The 16,158-nt window shown below is 40.7% G+C and overlaps 1 protein-coding gene across 3 annotated transcripts in view; it reads right to left on the bottom strand.

Annotated features, from left to right (window-relative positions):
- The window catches only part of GK (glycerol kinase), a 78,272-nt gene that overhangs the window by 45,546 nt on the left and 16,568 nt on the right, over nucleotides 1-16,158 (bottom strand). For all 3 annotated transcript variants that reach the window (XM_029240716.1, XM_029240715.1, XM_029240714.1), the window contains exon 4: nucleotides 11,730-11,807. In XM_029240716.1, the coding sequence (XP_029096549.1) occupies nucleotides 11,730-11,807 (78 nt within the window). The remainder of the gene's footprint in view (nucleotides 1-11,729; nucleotides 11,808-16,158) is intronic.

Raw genomic sequence — 16,158 nt, 5'->3', positions numbered from 1 at the left:
AGAGTTGGTTTTGGAAGGAAAAGGCTTAGAAAAAGGTGGAGAGTGGGGTGGAGGGAATCCTTTGGAAAATAGTGATGAAGATAATGCTAAGAGGGAGAGAAAAAAGTGCCAGAGGGATGAGGAAAACTAAAGGTAGGGGAGAGAAGTCAAAGGCCTGCTTCATTCAGATCCAGGGCCACAAAGCTGCTGCAATCCACCTGTGAGGCCATCATGGTAAATGGCTGCATCATGGCACAGTGACTGGGAAGCAGGGATGCATTTTGCCTATACCTCAGATACCACACCAGTGTTCACCTCGCCTATCACAGAACTAACACATGAATTCTTAAAACAATATGAAACTTCTAAAACAGGCCACCTCTACTCTCATAAGCATACCATTATAAAAGATATCAGTAAACAAATACACCTTTATTGCGAGGAAGAACAAATAGCCTTTCTCAGTCTTCAACTTCTTCACCTAGCCTATTTCATGTCCACTAATAGGCCCTTGAAATTCTCCTCTCTGTTACTGTACTGGGGGTGCGTGGATTGCTTATCGAGGACTCCGAGCCATAAAAATGGCGACACAAAAGGCAATTAAAAAAATGTAGACTGCCCCTCTCATTTGCTTGTCTATAACAAATGCTGCTCATCAGTTATATAATTTACTAAGTAAAGAGAGAAGAATGAAGAGGAGCAGGAGAGGCCTTCAGTGACAGAGATTTACAAGAGAGAGGGACAAGGAAGGAAGAAAACATAGAGGGGGGGGTAAAAGGAGAAAACCCACAGACTCTGATATGAAAAAAGACAAAGAAGCTCAAAGACAAAGATATGTAAAAATCTGATTCTGTTTCCATCAATCCCACCTTGTGTTGTTTTAACATAAAGCTGCTAAAGATTTATTATTGTGTTGATATTCTCAACTGAAAACTTGCACGGAGATATGACACCTTAGTGTTTTCCTAGATGGAATAAAACTGGAGGTGGAATCTACCCTTGTCATTACTTAGTGGCTTCTCTTCCCAGCTAATTACTCTTCTGTCCTCCTTTTCTATGCCCCTTCCTCGTCTAGCCTCCAAATTCCTATCCCTAGCCTCTGTGTCACAAAGGCAAGCAAGGTGATTGCCTCGTTTGTCACTATATGCCTAGGGGTCATCACAGAACCTGTCTACAGAAAGGTACCTAAACTTCTGTTGAATCAATTAATTTTACCTTCATTCCTATGGTGAATTCTTCTGTAATAAACTGAGACTATCTAAGTTAGCAACTTTTAAGTCTACATTTTGAACAACCTCTTTACAACAGAGCTACAAATTCTAACTGTCCAGAAATGAGCTTTGATTGCAAGTCCAATATTAACCTTGTCCAAGAAAGAAAGCCATTTTTCTCCCACGTTGGTACTCTTTCAGTATTACTTAATTTCCTTCTGTTCTCTCAGGCTAAAAATCTTGCAGCCCTGTTTTATTTTTCCCTCATCTTTATGCCCTATTCAATTTCCAAACATACCAGCTACATCTTTCCTCTGAAAGGTCTGGCAAAGTTGTCTCTCCATTCTTACACTCTAATCCCATTAGCTCATTAGCAGTCTCAATTAACTCCTTTGCTAGATTTTACTGAAGAGAGTAATCTTGTCATTTTTAATATAATTACTTACATGTCTGGATATAAATGCTTTCTATTTGTCCTTCCTTCCTGTTTCTACTCCTTTTTCTTTCATTCTTTTTCACAGTCATTCCATTTTCCCCCTTTAAAAGCCTGTGACTTATACACTATTCACTCTCTTACTGCTTACCCTAGAGATTACAATATGCATCCTTGACAATACTGGGACCACAAGACACTTTAACCTCATCTATCCCAAATTCCTTTCATGTACTACTGTTGCCATGTAATACTTAAAATTTTAATATATTTTGAATATCACAATACATTATTTCTTTATACAGTCAAAATTCATTTAGACTGACCTACATATTTACTAGATTTATTATCTAGATTTAAATCTATTTAGATTTAAATAGATTTAAATCTATTACCTAGATTTATTATCTAGGCCTCTGCATTCCTTCCTGCATTGCCAAATTTCCACCTGAGAACATTTTTTCCTTCTCCCAGAAAAACATTATTTATTTATTTATTTTTTACATCTTTATTGGAGTATAATTGCTTTACAATGGTGTGTCAGTTTCTGCTTTATAACAGTGAATCAATTATACATACACATATGTTCCCATATCTCCTCCCTCCTGCATCTCCCTCCCTCCCACCGTCCCTATCCCACCCCTCCAGGTGGTCACAAAGCACCGAGCTGATCTCCCTGTGCTATGTGGCTACCTCACACTAGCTAGCTATTTTACATTTGGTAGTGTATATATGTCCATGCCTCTCTCTCACTTGGTCACAGCTTACCCTTCCCCTCCCCATATCCTCAAGTCCATTCTCTAATAGGTCTCCGTCTTTATTACCATCTTGCCCCTAGGTTCTTCATGACATTTTCTTTTCTTAAATTCGATATTTATGTGTTAGCATACAGTACCTGTCTCTCTCTTTCTGACTTACTTCACTCTGTATGACAGACTCCAGGTCCATCCACCTCATTACAAATAGCTCAAGTTCGTTTCTTTTTATGGCTGAGTAATATTCCATTGTATATATGTGCCACATCTTCTTTATCCATTCATCCGATGATGGACACTTAGGTTGTTTCCATCTCCGGGCTATTGTAAATAGAGCTGCAATGAACATTTTGGTACATGACTCTTTTTGAATTATGGTTTTCTCAGGGTATATGCCCAGTAGTGGCATTGCTGGGTCATATGGTAGTTCTATTTGTAGTTTTTTAAGGAACCTCCATACCGTTCTCCATAGTGGCTGTACCAATTCACATTCCCACCAGCAGTGCAAGAGTGTTCCCTTTTCTCCACACCCTCTCCAGCATTTACTGTTTCTAGGTTTTTTGATGATGGCCATTCTGACAGGTGTGAGATGATATCTCATTGGAGTTTTGATTTGCATTTCTCTAATGATTAATGATGTTGAGCATTCTTTCATGTGTTTGTTGGCAGTCTGTATATCTTCTTTGGAGAAATGTCTATTTAGGTCTTCTGCCCATTTTTGGATTGGGTTGTTTGTTTTTTTGATATTGAGCTGCATGAGCTGCTTGTAAATTTTGAAAATTAATCCTTTGTCAGTTGCTTCATTTGCAAATATTTTCTCCCATTCTGAGGGTTGTCTTTTGGTCTTGTTTATGGTTTCCTTTGCTGTGCAAAAGCTTTGAAGTTTCATTAGGTCCAATTTGTTTATTTTTGTTTTTATTTCCATTTCTCTAGGAGGTGGGTCAAAAAGGATCTTGCTGTGATTTATGTCATAGAGTGTTCTGCCTATGTTTTCCTCTAAGAGTTTGATACTTTCTGGCCTTACATTTAGGTCTTTAATCCATTTTGAGCTTATTTTTGTGTATGGTGTTAGGGAGTGATCTAATCTCATACTTTTACATGTACCTGTCCAGTTTTCCCAGCACCACTTATTGAAGAGGCTGTCCTTTCTCTACCATACATTCCTGCCTCCTTTATCAAAGATAAGGTGACCATATGTGTGTGAGTTTATCTCTGGGCTTTCTATGCTGTTCCATTGATCTACATTTCTGTTTTTGTGCCAGTACCATACTGTCTTGATTACTGTAGCTTCATAGTATAGTCTGAAGTCAGGGAGCCTGATTGCTCCAGCTCCGTTTTTCGTTCTCAAGATTGCAATGGCTCTTCGGGGTCTTTTGTTTCCATACAAATTGTGAAATTTTTTGTTCCACTTCTGTGAAAAATGCCAGTGGTAGTTTGATAGGGATTGCATTGAATCTGTACATTGCTTTGGGTAGTAGAGTCATTTTCACAATGTTGATTCTTCCAATCCAAGAACATGGAATATCTCTCCATCTATTTGTATCATCTTTAATTTCTTTCATCAGTGTCTTATAATTTTCTGCATACAGGTCTTTTATCTCCTTAGGTAGGTTTATTCCTAGATATTTTATTCTTTTTATTGCAATGGTAAATGGGAGTGTTTTCTTGATTTCACTTTCAGATTTTTCATCATTAGTGTATAGGTATGCCGGAGATTTCTGTGCATTTATTTTGTATCCTGCTACTTTACCAAATTCATTGATTAGACCTAGTAGCTTTCTGGTAGCATCTTTAGGATTCTCTGTGTATAGTATCACGTCAACTGCAAACAGTGACAGCTTTACTTCTTCTTTTCCGATTTGGATTCCTTTTATTTCCCTTTCTTCCCTGATTGCTGTGGCTAAAACTTCCAAAACTATGTTGAATAAGAGTGATGGGTTTCCCTGGTGGCGCAGTGGTTGAGAGTCCGCCTGCCGATGCAGGGGACGCAGGTTCGTGCCCCGGTCCGGGAGGATCCCACATGCCGCGGAGCAGCTGGGCCCGTGGGCCATGGCCGTTGGGCCTGCGTGTCCGGAGCCTGTGCTCCACAACGGGAGAGGCCGCAGCAGTGAGAGGCCCGCGTACCACAAGTAAAAACAAAAACAAACAAACAAACAAAAACATAAAAAAAAGAGTGGTGAGAGTGGGCAACTTTGTCGTGTTCCTGATCTTAGTGGAAATGCTTTCAGTTTTTCACCATGGAGGACGATGTTGGCAGTGGGTTTCTCATATATGGCCTTTATTATGTTGAGGAAAGTTCTCTCTGTGCCTACTTTCTGCAGGGTTTTTATCATAAATGGGTGTTGAATTTTGTCAAAAGCTTTCTCTGCATCTATTGAGATGACCATATGGTTTTTCTCCTTCAGTTTGTTAATATGGCGTATCACACTGATTGATTTGCGTATATTGAAGAATCCTTGCATTCCTGGAATAAACCCCACTTGATCATGGTGTATGATCCGTTAAATGTGCTGTTGGATTCTGTTTGCTAGTATTTTGTTGAGAATTTTTGCATCTGTGTTCATCAGTGATACTGGCCTGTAGTTTTCTTTCTTTGTGACATCCTTGTCTGGTTTTGGTATCAGGGTGATGGTAGCCTCGTAGAATGAGTTTGGGGGTGTTCCTCCCTCTGCTATATTTTGGAAGAGTTTGAGAAGGATAGGCGTTAGCTCTTCTCTAAATGTTTGATACAATTCGCCTGTGAAGCCATCTGGTCCTGGGCTTTTGTTTGTTGGAAGATTTTTAATCACAGTTTCAATTTCAGTGCTTGTGATTGGTCTGTTCATATTTTCTATTTCTTCCTGATTCAGTCTTGGCAGGTTGTGCATTTCTAAGAATTTGTCCATTTCTTCCAGGTTGTCCATTTTATTGGCATAGAGTTGCTTGTAGTAATCTCTCAGGACCTTTTGTATTTCTGCAGTGTCAGTTGTTACTTCTCCTTTGTCATTTCTAATTCTATTGATTTGAGTCTTCTCCCTTTTTTTCTTGATGAGTCTGGCTAATGGTTTATCAATTTTGTTTATCTTCTCAAAGGATCACATTTTAGTTTTATTGATCTTTGCTATTGTTTCCTTCATTTCTTTTTCATTTATTTCTGATCTGATTTTTATGATTTCTTTCCCTCTGCTAACTTTTGGTTTTTTTAGTTCTTCTTTCTCTAATTGCTTTAGGTGCAAGGTTAGGTTGTTTATTCGAGATGTTTCCTGTTTCTTAAGGTAGGATTGTATTGCTATAAACTTCCCTCTTAGAACTGCTTTTGCTGCAACCCATAGGTTTTGGGTCGTCGTGTTTTCATTGTCATTTGTTTCTAGGTATTAAGTAGTGTATTGTTTAGCCTCCTTGTGTTTGTATTTTTTACAGATCTTTTCCTGTAATTGATATCTAGTCTCATAGCGTTGTGGTCGGAAAAGATACTTGATACAATTTCAATTTTCTTAAATTTACCAAGGCTTGATTTGTGACCCAAGATATGATCTACCCTAGAGAATGTTCCATGAGCACTTGAGAAAAATGTGTATTCGGTTGTTTTTGGATGGAATGTCCTATAAATATCAATTAAGTCCATCTTGTTTAATGTATCATTTAAAGCTTGTGTTTCCTTATTTTCATTTTGGATGATCTGTCCATTGGTGAAAGTGGGGTGTTAAAGTCCCCTACTATGATTGTGTTACTGTCGATTTCCCCTTTTATGGCTGTTAGTATTTGCCTTATGTATTGAGGTGCTCCTATGTTGGGTGCATAAATATTTACAATTGTTATACCTTCTTCTTGGATTGATCCCTTGATCATTATGTAGTGTCCTTCTTTGTCTCTTCTAATAGTCTTTATTTTAAAGTCTATTTTGTCTGATATGAGAATTGCTACTCCAGCTTTCTTTTGGTTTCCATTTGCATGGAATATCTTTTTCCATCCCCTTACTTTCAGTCTGTATGTGTCTCTAGGTCTGAAGTGGGTCTCTTGTAGACAGCATATATATGGGTCTTGTTTTTGTATTCATTCAACCAATCTGTGTCTTTTGGTGGGAGCATTTAGTCCATTTACATTTAAGGTAATTATCGATATATATGTTCCTATTCCCATTTTCTTAATTGTTTTGGGTTCTTTATTGTAGGTCTTTTCCTTCTCTTGTGTTTCTTGCCTAGAGAAGTTCCTTTAGCATTTGTTGTAAAGCTGGTTTGGTGAACTCTCTCAGCTTTTGCTTGTTTGTAAACGTTTTAACTTCTCCATCAAATCTGAACGAGATCCTTGCTGGATAGAGTAATCTTGGTTGTAGGTTTTTCTCCTTCATCACTTTAAGTATGTCCTGCCACTTCCTTCTGGCTTGCAGAGTTTCTGCTGAAAGATCAGCTCTTAACCTCCTGGAGATTCCCTTGTGTGTTATTTGTTGTTTTTCCCTTGCTGCTTTTAATATGTTTTCTTTGTATTTAATTTTTGACAGTTTGATTAATATATGTCTTGGCGTATTTCTCCTTGCATTTAGCCTGTATGGGATTCTCTGTGCTTCCTGGACTTGATTAACCATTTCTTTTCCCATTTAGGGAAGTTTTCAACTATAATCTCTTCAAATATTTTCTCAGTCCCTTTCTTTTTCTCTTCTTCTTCTGGAACCCCTATAATTCGAATGTTGGTGCGTTTAATGTTGTCCCAGTGGTCTCTGAGACTGTCCTCAGTTCTCTTCACTCTTTTTTCTTTATTCTGCTCAGCAGTAGTTATTTCCACTATTTTATCTTCCAGGTCACTTATCCGTTCTTCTGCCTCAGTTATTCTGCTATTGATCCCATCTAGAGTATTTTCATTTCATTTATTGTGTTGTTCATCATTGCTTGTTTCATCTCTAGTTCTTCTTGGTCCTTGTTAAATGTTTCTTGCACTTTGTCTATTCTATTTCCAAGATTTTGGAGCATCTTTACTATCATTATTCTGAATTCTTTTTCAGGTAGACTGCCTGTTTCCTCTTCATTTGTTAGGTCTGGTGCATTTTTATCTTGCTCCTTCATCTGCCGTGTGTTTTTCTGTCTTCTCATTCTGCTTATCTTACTGTGTTTGGGGTCTCCTTTTTGCAGGCTGCAGGTTCGTAGTTCCCATTGTTTTTGATGGCTGTCCGCAGTGGCTAAGGTTGGTTCAGTGGGTTGTGTAGGCTTCCTGGTGGAGGGGACTAGTGCCTGTGTTCTGGTGGATCACGCTGGATCCTGTCTTTCTGGTGGGCAGGTCCACGTCTGGTGGTGTGTTTTGGGGTGTCTGTGGACTTACTATGATTTTAGGCAGCCTCTCTGCTAATGGGTGGGGTTGTGTTTCTGTCTTGCTAGTTGTTTGGCATAGGGTGTCCAGCACTGTAGCTTGCTGGTCGTTGAGTGAAGCTGGGTGCTGGTGTTGAGATGGAGATCTCTGGGAGATTTTCACCATTTGATATTATGTGGAGCTGGGAGGTCTCTTGTGGACCAGTGTCCTGAAGTTGGCTCTCCCACCTCAGAGGCACAGCACTGACTCTTGGCTGCAGCACCGAGGGCCTTTCATCCACACGGCTCAGAATAAAAGGGAGAAAAAGGAAGGAAGGAAGGAAGGAAGGAAGGAAGGAAGGAAGGAAGGAAGGAAAGAAAGAAAGAAAAGAAGAAAGAAAGAAAGAAGAAAGAAAGAAAGAAAGAAAGAAAGAAAGAAAAGAAAGAAAGAAAGGAGGGAGGGAGGAAGGAAGGAAGGAAGGAGGGAAGGAAGGAAAGAAAGAAATAAAGAAGATAAAGTAAGATAAAATAAAATAAAGTTATGAAAACAAAAAATAATTATTAAGAAAAAAAATTTTTAAAGAAAAAAAACGGACAGATAAAACCCTAGGACACATGGTGGAAGCACAGCTATACAGACAAAATCTCACACAGAAGCATACACATACACACTGACAAAAAGAGGAAAAGAGGAAAAAATCATAAATCTTGCTCTCAAAGTCCACCTCCTCAACTTGGGATGATTCGTTGCCTATTCATGTATTCCACAGATGCAGGGTACGACAAGTTGACTGTGGAGCTTTAATCCGCTGCTTCTGAGGCTGCTGGGAGAGATTTCCCTTTCTCTTCTTCTCACAGCTCCCAGAGCTCAGCTTTGGATTTGGCCCCGCCTCTGCGTGTAGGTCACGGGAGGGTCGCTCAGACAGGACGGGGTTAAAGGAGCAGCTGCTTCGGGGACTCTGTTTCACTCAGGCCGGGGGGAGGGAGGGGTACGGAGTGCGGGGCGAGCCTGCGGCAGCAGAGGCCAGCGTGATGCTGCACCGGCTTGAGGTGCGCTGTGCATTCTCCCAGGGAAGTTGTCCCTGGATCCCGGGACCCTGGCAGTGGCGGTCTGCACAGGCTCCCTGGAAAGGGGGTGTGGATAGTGACCTGTGCTCGCACACAGGCTTCTTGGTGGCAGCAGCAGCAGCCTTAGCGTCTCATGTTCGTCTCTGGGGTGTGCGCTGTTAGCCGTGGCTTGCACCCATCTCTGGAGCTCCTTTAAGTGGCGCTCTTAATCCCCTCTCCTCACGCACCAGGAAACAAAGAGGGAAGAAAAAGTCTCTTGCCTCTTCGGCAGGTCCAGACTTTTCCCCGGACTCCCTCCCGGCTAGCCGTGGTGCACTAACCCCCTGCAGGCTGTGTTCATGCTGCCAACCCCAGTCCTCTCCCTGCGCTCCGACCGAAGCCCGAGACTCAGCTCCCAGCCCCGCCCGCCCTGGCGGGTGAGCAGACAACCCTCTCGGGCTGGTGAGTGCCGGTCAGCACCGATCCTCTGTGCGGGGATCTCTCCCCGCTTTGCCCTCCGCACCCCTGTTGCTGTCATCTCCTCCGCGGCTCCGAAGCTTTCCCCCTCCGCCACCCGCAGTCTCCACCCGTGAAGGGGCTTCCCAGTGTGTGGAAACCTTTCCTCCTTCACAGCTCCCTCCCACTGGTGCAGGTCCCGTCCTTATTCTTTTGTCTGTGTTTTTTCTTTTTTTCTTTTGCCCTACCCAGGTACGTGGGGACTTTCTTGCCTTTTGGGAGGTCTGAGGTCTTCTGCCAGCGTTCAGTAGGTGTTCTGTAGGAGTTGTTCCACATGTAGATGTATTTCTGGTGTATCTGTGGGGAGGAAGTTGATCTCCATGTCTTACTCTTCCGCCATTTAGTTTTTCTTTTAGTCGGGGTTTGCTTGTAATGATTCCTATAAGTCCCTGTTTGTCTTTGCCTTTACATTTCACCTTCATTTCTTAAGGATATTTTCACTAAATATAGAATTCTAGGTTCACGTTATTGTCTTTTAGCACTTTAAAGATTTCGTTCCATTGTACTCTGTTTCTTTGAGAAATCAGCTGAAAGTTTTAGTGTTGGTCTCTTGAAGGTCATATCCTCTGGCTACTTTAAAATCCTTCTTTTTACCTTCAGGTCTCAGCATATGTTTGTATACGGCTTTATGTGTATTTATCTTGCCTGGGGAATCATAGCGCTTCTTGAATTTGTAGCGTGATATCTTTCAACAGTTTTGAAAAACTTTTATCATCTATCTCTCTTTCCTTTTCTTTTGGGTCTCCAATTACAAATATGTTGGACCTTCTTACCTTACCCCATATTTCTCTTAGATTCTTTTCTGTATTTTCTAAACCTTTGTCTCTCTGTGCTTTGGTCTAGATATTTACTTCTGATCTCCCTTCCAGTTCCCTAACTCAGCTGTGTCTAATACGATGTAAAACTCATCAACTGAGTTTAATACAGTCCTAGAATTTCGATCTTTAAATTTCCATTTCTTTGCTAAGATTATCACTCATCTCAATGAATTCCTTGAACATGTAGATGATGGTTATTTTAAAATCTGATAACTCTAGTATCAGGATTTCTTATTGGTCTGCTTCTAATGTCAGTTGTTTCTTTTGGTTTTCAGTCATTCTGTTTTGAATGCCTGATATTTTTTAAATAGAAAACTAAAAAGTGTAGAAGAAAAAGGAATGAGTAAATAAGCACATCTCAAAAAGTTTTTCTAGTAAAATATTTACTGACATCCTTCACTTATGCATAACTTCAGCTAACCTAGTTGTATTATTTTAAAATGATAACTCAAAGTCCAAAGCTGCATTTTTACAATTCCAAGTTTAGAGTTTAACAGGAACTTTCTGGTTCCTGTGAGTAGGCCCTTCCTTTCACGAGGGGGAAAACAAAAAGTAAAACCTTAACTAGTATAAGAAGTTGGCTAACATTGGTCTGTGAAAGAATACTCTCCTAGATACTAGCCATTAAAATTGTAATACCCTGCTTATATTCAAAATGGGCTGCTCATGAGAATGAGAACAAAATAAAGCTTTAAAAGAGGTACTTTTGTGTAAGAGAACCTTTGGTTGCAATTCTTTAACCTTTTTTGCCTCTTGAATTTTTAATCACAGATACAGAAGACATACTAAATGCTTTCTTATAACACAATAACATTAAAGACCTTCATTTTTTATAAAGATTATTTCCAAAGGAATTCACACTACTCTTACAAGGCACCTTGTTAGTATATTTTCTGCTTGAATATCACTTTTTTCCAATCAATACTAAAGTAACTGTAAAGTAAAAAGAGCTCACTCTATAAATCATCCCATCTCTGACAACTTCTGCCTCCACTGTCCAACCCACAACCTGTTACTTTATTGACTAAAAAATCGTGCTTTGCTATTTGTGACAGAATAACGCCTTTTAGCGACTGTATATTTAGAACAAAACTTTCCTTTTAGCAAGTGACAGTGTCATTCAGTGCTCAACTGTCATGTGCTACTAAGAGTGAGGCTAAAATATACCCATGGTTATTTACATTTAATAAGATGTGATATCTAATGGTGGTATATTTGAGATTGAGCTTTTGAACCCCTGCTGAAATCGCCAAGTTTGTAGCAGGAGGAGCTAAAATTCTGACATTTTATTTTCATAAGCTCAACAGAGTCGATTCAAATTTCTAGATGGGAAGAACAAGTATACAAGTACTTTATGGAAAGGTAGAGAAGGGAATGGGGACATCTGTAATCTTGATTTTTGAGGGGAGGAGGAGGTGAGATCCCTTTCAGGTGTCAGAAACAGCAGGGATTATAAAAAGTTCTGGCAACAATGACTCATTTGTATAATGCAAATTATCAGGAAGGGGCAAGCATAGGAAAGAGTTAATTCAAATTGGGAATAACTATCTGAAAATGGTAAATATATAACAACTCATTTCTTAGAGGACTCTTCAGCCCAACCCATGAGATTATAGGGAACATGACTACATGCTTTGTTAGCCAGATGTTTTAGTATGACAACTCCTGCAAGTGGAGAAAGGCCTTGAGTTTGACATCCATGCACAAGAGCTTACCCACAGCATTGTAGAGAGGCTCTCCAGTTAACTTGTCCCAGACTACAGTGGTTTCCCTCTGGTTACTGACACCAATAGCTTTAAAGAGAAAGTTAAACAGAAAAGATTAAAAAAAAAAGCAGAAATCTGAGGAAAGTTCTCACTTTTTTTTTTTTTTACAGGCACAACTAAACATAAAAATTTGAAGAAAAACATTTGGAACGTCTGTGGTGGTATTGAGTTGATTTTCTTTGACTGGCCCAGGAAAAGCAAACCACCAATGTCAACTACTTCTTTTTCTTTCTACAGACTTCTTCCTGCTTCACTACCAGCACACCATAACATGGACCCAGATCAATAGCCAAATAAAAGACTCGCAGGTTGCCTTATAAATAGGGAATGCAATAACTTCCCAACTTTACGATACCCAATTTATCATGCTGTGGAGACCAACAATAACCTCATTCGTTTATTTACTAACTGCCACAAGAAATTTCCCTCCGTGTGTGTGTGTGCACACATGCCTGTATTTTGAGAAAATAGTCACAGATAAAATCCTTCATGCTGGGCAAACTCATATTATGCTTAGTTAGAAATTCAGTTTTCTTCATGTATTTTAATAATATGTTACAAGACATAGAGTTTGAGGGACCCCCCTGGTGGCAGAGTGGCTAAGACGCCACGCTCCCAATGCTGGGGATCTGGGTTCGATCCCTGGTCAGGGAACTAGATCCCACATGCATGCCACAGCTAAGAGTTCGCATGCCACAACTATGGAGCCCATGTGCCACAACTAAGGAGCTGGCGAGCCACAACTAAGGAGCCCGTGAGCCGCAACTAAGACCCAGCGCAACCAAAAAAACAAACAAACAAAAGACATAGAGTTTGAATCAGGCATAAGTACAGTATGTGATGGCAATTACATTATACTAACCTATATACAACTCAAGGGCTATAGTTACAGTAAGTTACTATAAGTAAAACACTCTTCCATACCATCTTACTCAGTTCGGCTTGATTCAGCTAAATTGGAGGTTCTCAGACTTGGTTGTACATTAGAATCAACTGCAGAGCTTTTAAAAAATACCGGTGCCCAGGCCCTGACCCAAATCTTCTGATTTAACTAACCTGGGGTAGCATCTGAGCATTGGTATTTTTTCTTAATACTCCCCAGGTGATTCTCCTGTGCAGAGTTGCACACACTGGGCTAAAGGATGGAGCTTTTCCACAATTTAAGATTAGGACAGACCTTAAAGGCTATATAATCAACCCACCTTATGCTCAAATCTCTGGAATTGCCTGTTACGTGACCATTCAGACAGCACTTCTAGTGACAAGATACTCACTACCTCTCTCCAGGCAAACAAATCTCTACTGTACAGCTTTGCTATTTAAAAAGAATTCGTTTCCTCATCGCTTCCACCTATAGATCTTTGTTACATTCTTTGGAGATACAAAGAATAAGGTGAATCCTTCTTCCACATGTCAGTCTTTCACACTTGAAGCAGCTATTCTGTCCCTCCAGGTTTCTCTTCCCCTGTCTAGGCTAAACAGCCCAACTTCCTTCCACTGCCCCACCTCCATAGGGCATGGTTTAAAGTCCCTTCACCACCTCTCCTAGGAACATGCAACTAACTGTCCAAATTACTCAAGCTGTACACCCAGAATAAGACATACTAGGAATGTTCTGACCAACAGAGAGCTGAAGGGGACCAGCAGCTCCCTTGTTCTAAATAATCTTTATCCAATGCAAATATACTTACTTTATTTAACACCTTTTCTAGAGGTATAAAGATGAATGAGATTCTACTACCAGGAAACCTAGAGGCATAGGGTAAAAGGATGAGATTTGAGGGTGTTTTTTAAAAAATAGAAGGCCAAAAGGTCTGTAGGAATAAAGGAAGAGAAAGGAGAATGTGGGGGGAAAGGGGTCTGGAAATGAATGGGACACGGTCCTGATTGTTGTAGTGACAGGAGGGGATGGGATTAATACACAGGTGGAGGGAGGAGCCTCAGCAGGGCGGAAGGCTATTGCTTCCCTTGTGATGGAGGGAAGGGGGCAAGACATCCAGACATTAAGTACTGGGACAGGAAGTTGAGGAATTTAGACCCCAGAGCCTCAACTTTCTCTGTGAAGTAGAGCGCAAGGTTATCTGTGAAAACAGGGACTGTGAAGCTTGGGTGCTATTCAGTAGAGCTCAGGCTCTGAAGCCAGACTGCTGGGGTTCAAATTCCAACTCTTCTGCTTCCTAGCAGCATGATCCTGGGTCTCAGTTTTATCTTCTGCGAAATGGAGATGATAAAAGTTCCCATCTTACAGGGTTACAAAAAGGAAAACCTAAGTTAATGCATATTAAAACAGTGCCTGGGACATAGTAGCCACTCCATAAATGTCACTTATTGCTGCCATTCATTGTCATCATTGTTACACAGAGACTGGAGTACCAGTTGCAAAGAATGGGACTGAGCTAAGTGGGACACATAAAGGAATTCCGCAGCAGCACTGTGGGCACAGCAGAGGCCAGAGACCTCGGCGGGACCTTGGCAATGGTTGTTAAGGTGGAGTATTGTGAACGTGATATGTGACAACTTTACAATGAGGGCTCACAATGAATTCATGGTCTACTAAACTCTCCTATTCTTCCCCACTGCATTAATTTCCCATTAACTAGCTGGCTGCTTCCTTAGTTGCAATCCTGGAGTTTCTTTTTTTTATACATAAATTTATTTATTTTATTTATTTATTTTTGGCTGCGTTGGGTCTTTGCTGCTGCCCGCAGGCTTTCTCTAGTTGCGGCGAGCGGGGGTTACTCTTCGTTGAGGTGTGCGGGCTTCTCATTGCGGTGGTTTCTCTTGTTGCGGAGCACGGGCTCTAGGCGCACGGGCTTCAGTAGTTCTGGCATGTGGGCTCAGTAGTTGTGGCTCGCGGGCTTAGTTGCTCCGCGGCATGTGGGATCTTCCCAGACCAGGACTCGAACCCGTGTCCCCTGCATTGGCAGGCGGATTCTTAACCCCTGCGCCACCGGGGAAGTTCCAAGCCTGGAGTTTCTATTCTATGCCCTTCACGCTACCTTTCTTTATTGGCTCATTCTAACTGGTATTCAGAACATTATCTAGAGCTACTTGGATCTGATTCATTAGTCACGGGTTTCACTCTAACCGCTTCTTCTTTCCCCTCTATCTTAATTTGGTTCCTTCATGCCAAGCAAAATTGCTTTTCTTGCAAACAATCGAAGTCCAGTGAACCAGCTTCTCAGGATTCTCTTCCAGCCACAAACAAGTCTAGTACCAGTTTCTCCCGACACAGGCCTTATGCATTGCCTCTGAACTTCTGAACTTCTAATTGTGCTAATTTCTTTGCATTTTTACCCTAAAATCCTCTATGTTTTTCTATGTTTCTTAAAGAAAACTTTTCTGACTGCTAATCCCAGCACATGTGCTTCTCTTAATAGTTCCTAATTTTAATTCCTTCTTTTTCAGAATAACATGTTTAGGTTTTATAATCCTCCACCCTAGTTCACCTACCATAAGAGCAAATGAATGTGACGTGCAAGTCTTTTAGCTAGAGATACTAAAATCACTGGACAATATAAAACCTAACACATTACTCTCGTATCTAGCAGGTCCATGCTTCATCCATATATTCTTTTTCAGGGGATTTTTTTTCCTCAAAACTGAGTGTCACTAGTACAATTAACTAGTTAAATGCTATATTCAAAATCTGGTTAAATTTTGCTTAATATTGCCTGTGAAAAGTTATAATCGCAGTTAAGAAAATTTACTTCGAAAAAAGCCTTTGGAAATACTCCAGAACGTTATCATTGTTGCCTTGGTGGAATTATAGATGACATGCACCCTTATTTAAAAATAAAATTGTAATTTCTAATTGGAACACATTTCTAGAGAAAACAACAACAACAACCCAATAAACGCACATAGCAAAACAATATGAGCCCCAGAGGAAGGCTCTGGGGCTACTAAAAGCGCCATTGGGAAGAGGTAGAAAGCTTCCATGTCTGGCAGACGTGTGCCTGTGGCAAGTTATACCACTTGCAAGGGAGGTATGGCCATTGCTGGGAAGCCCTTTAGGACAAAGAGTGCCTTTCTGAGAGGCCGAGTCTCAGAGGCGAAGGAAAGGTGGGTGGATGTGTTGGCTAGGGCGAGGCAGTGGGTGTGCGGGCTTCCCTGTCCTCTAAGGGTGTGAGAACTACTATCTAACCTAATCGCTGAGGACTTGATGTTCTCAACTTTGTAACAGTGTATGTTGTATTTTGCTTGGATCTCTTGAGGGAGGATGAATGAGACTATGTGGTATTGTATCTCTTTATAGTTTGTATTTCCTTCAGTCCAGTGACAGGCAAACAGAGCGGCCCAGCTCTCTAAGCCAAGATGGAAAGAAGCAGCCTATTTACTTGTCTAGGGCTCAAGTGAGCTGTTAAACTGGAAAGTG

The sequence above is a fragment of the Monodon monoceros genome, unplaced genomic scaffold, assembly GCF_005190385.1.
Source record: "Monodon monoceros isolate NGI ecotype Baffin Bay Population unplaced genomic scaffold, NGI_Narwhal_1 Super_Scaffold_22, whole genome shotgun sequence".
In the NCBI taxonomy this organism is placed as follows: domain Eukaryota; kingdom Metazoa; phylum Chordata; class Mammalia; order Artiodactyla; family Monodontidae; genus Monodon; species Monodon monoceros.
The sequence above is the reverse complement of the archived record's forward strand: the minus strand, read 5'-3'. Positions and strand labels throughout refer to the sequence as shown.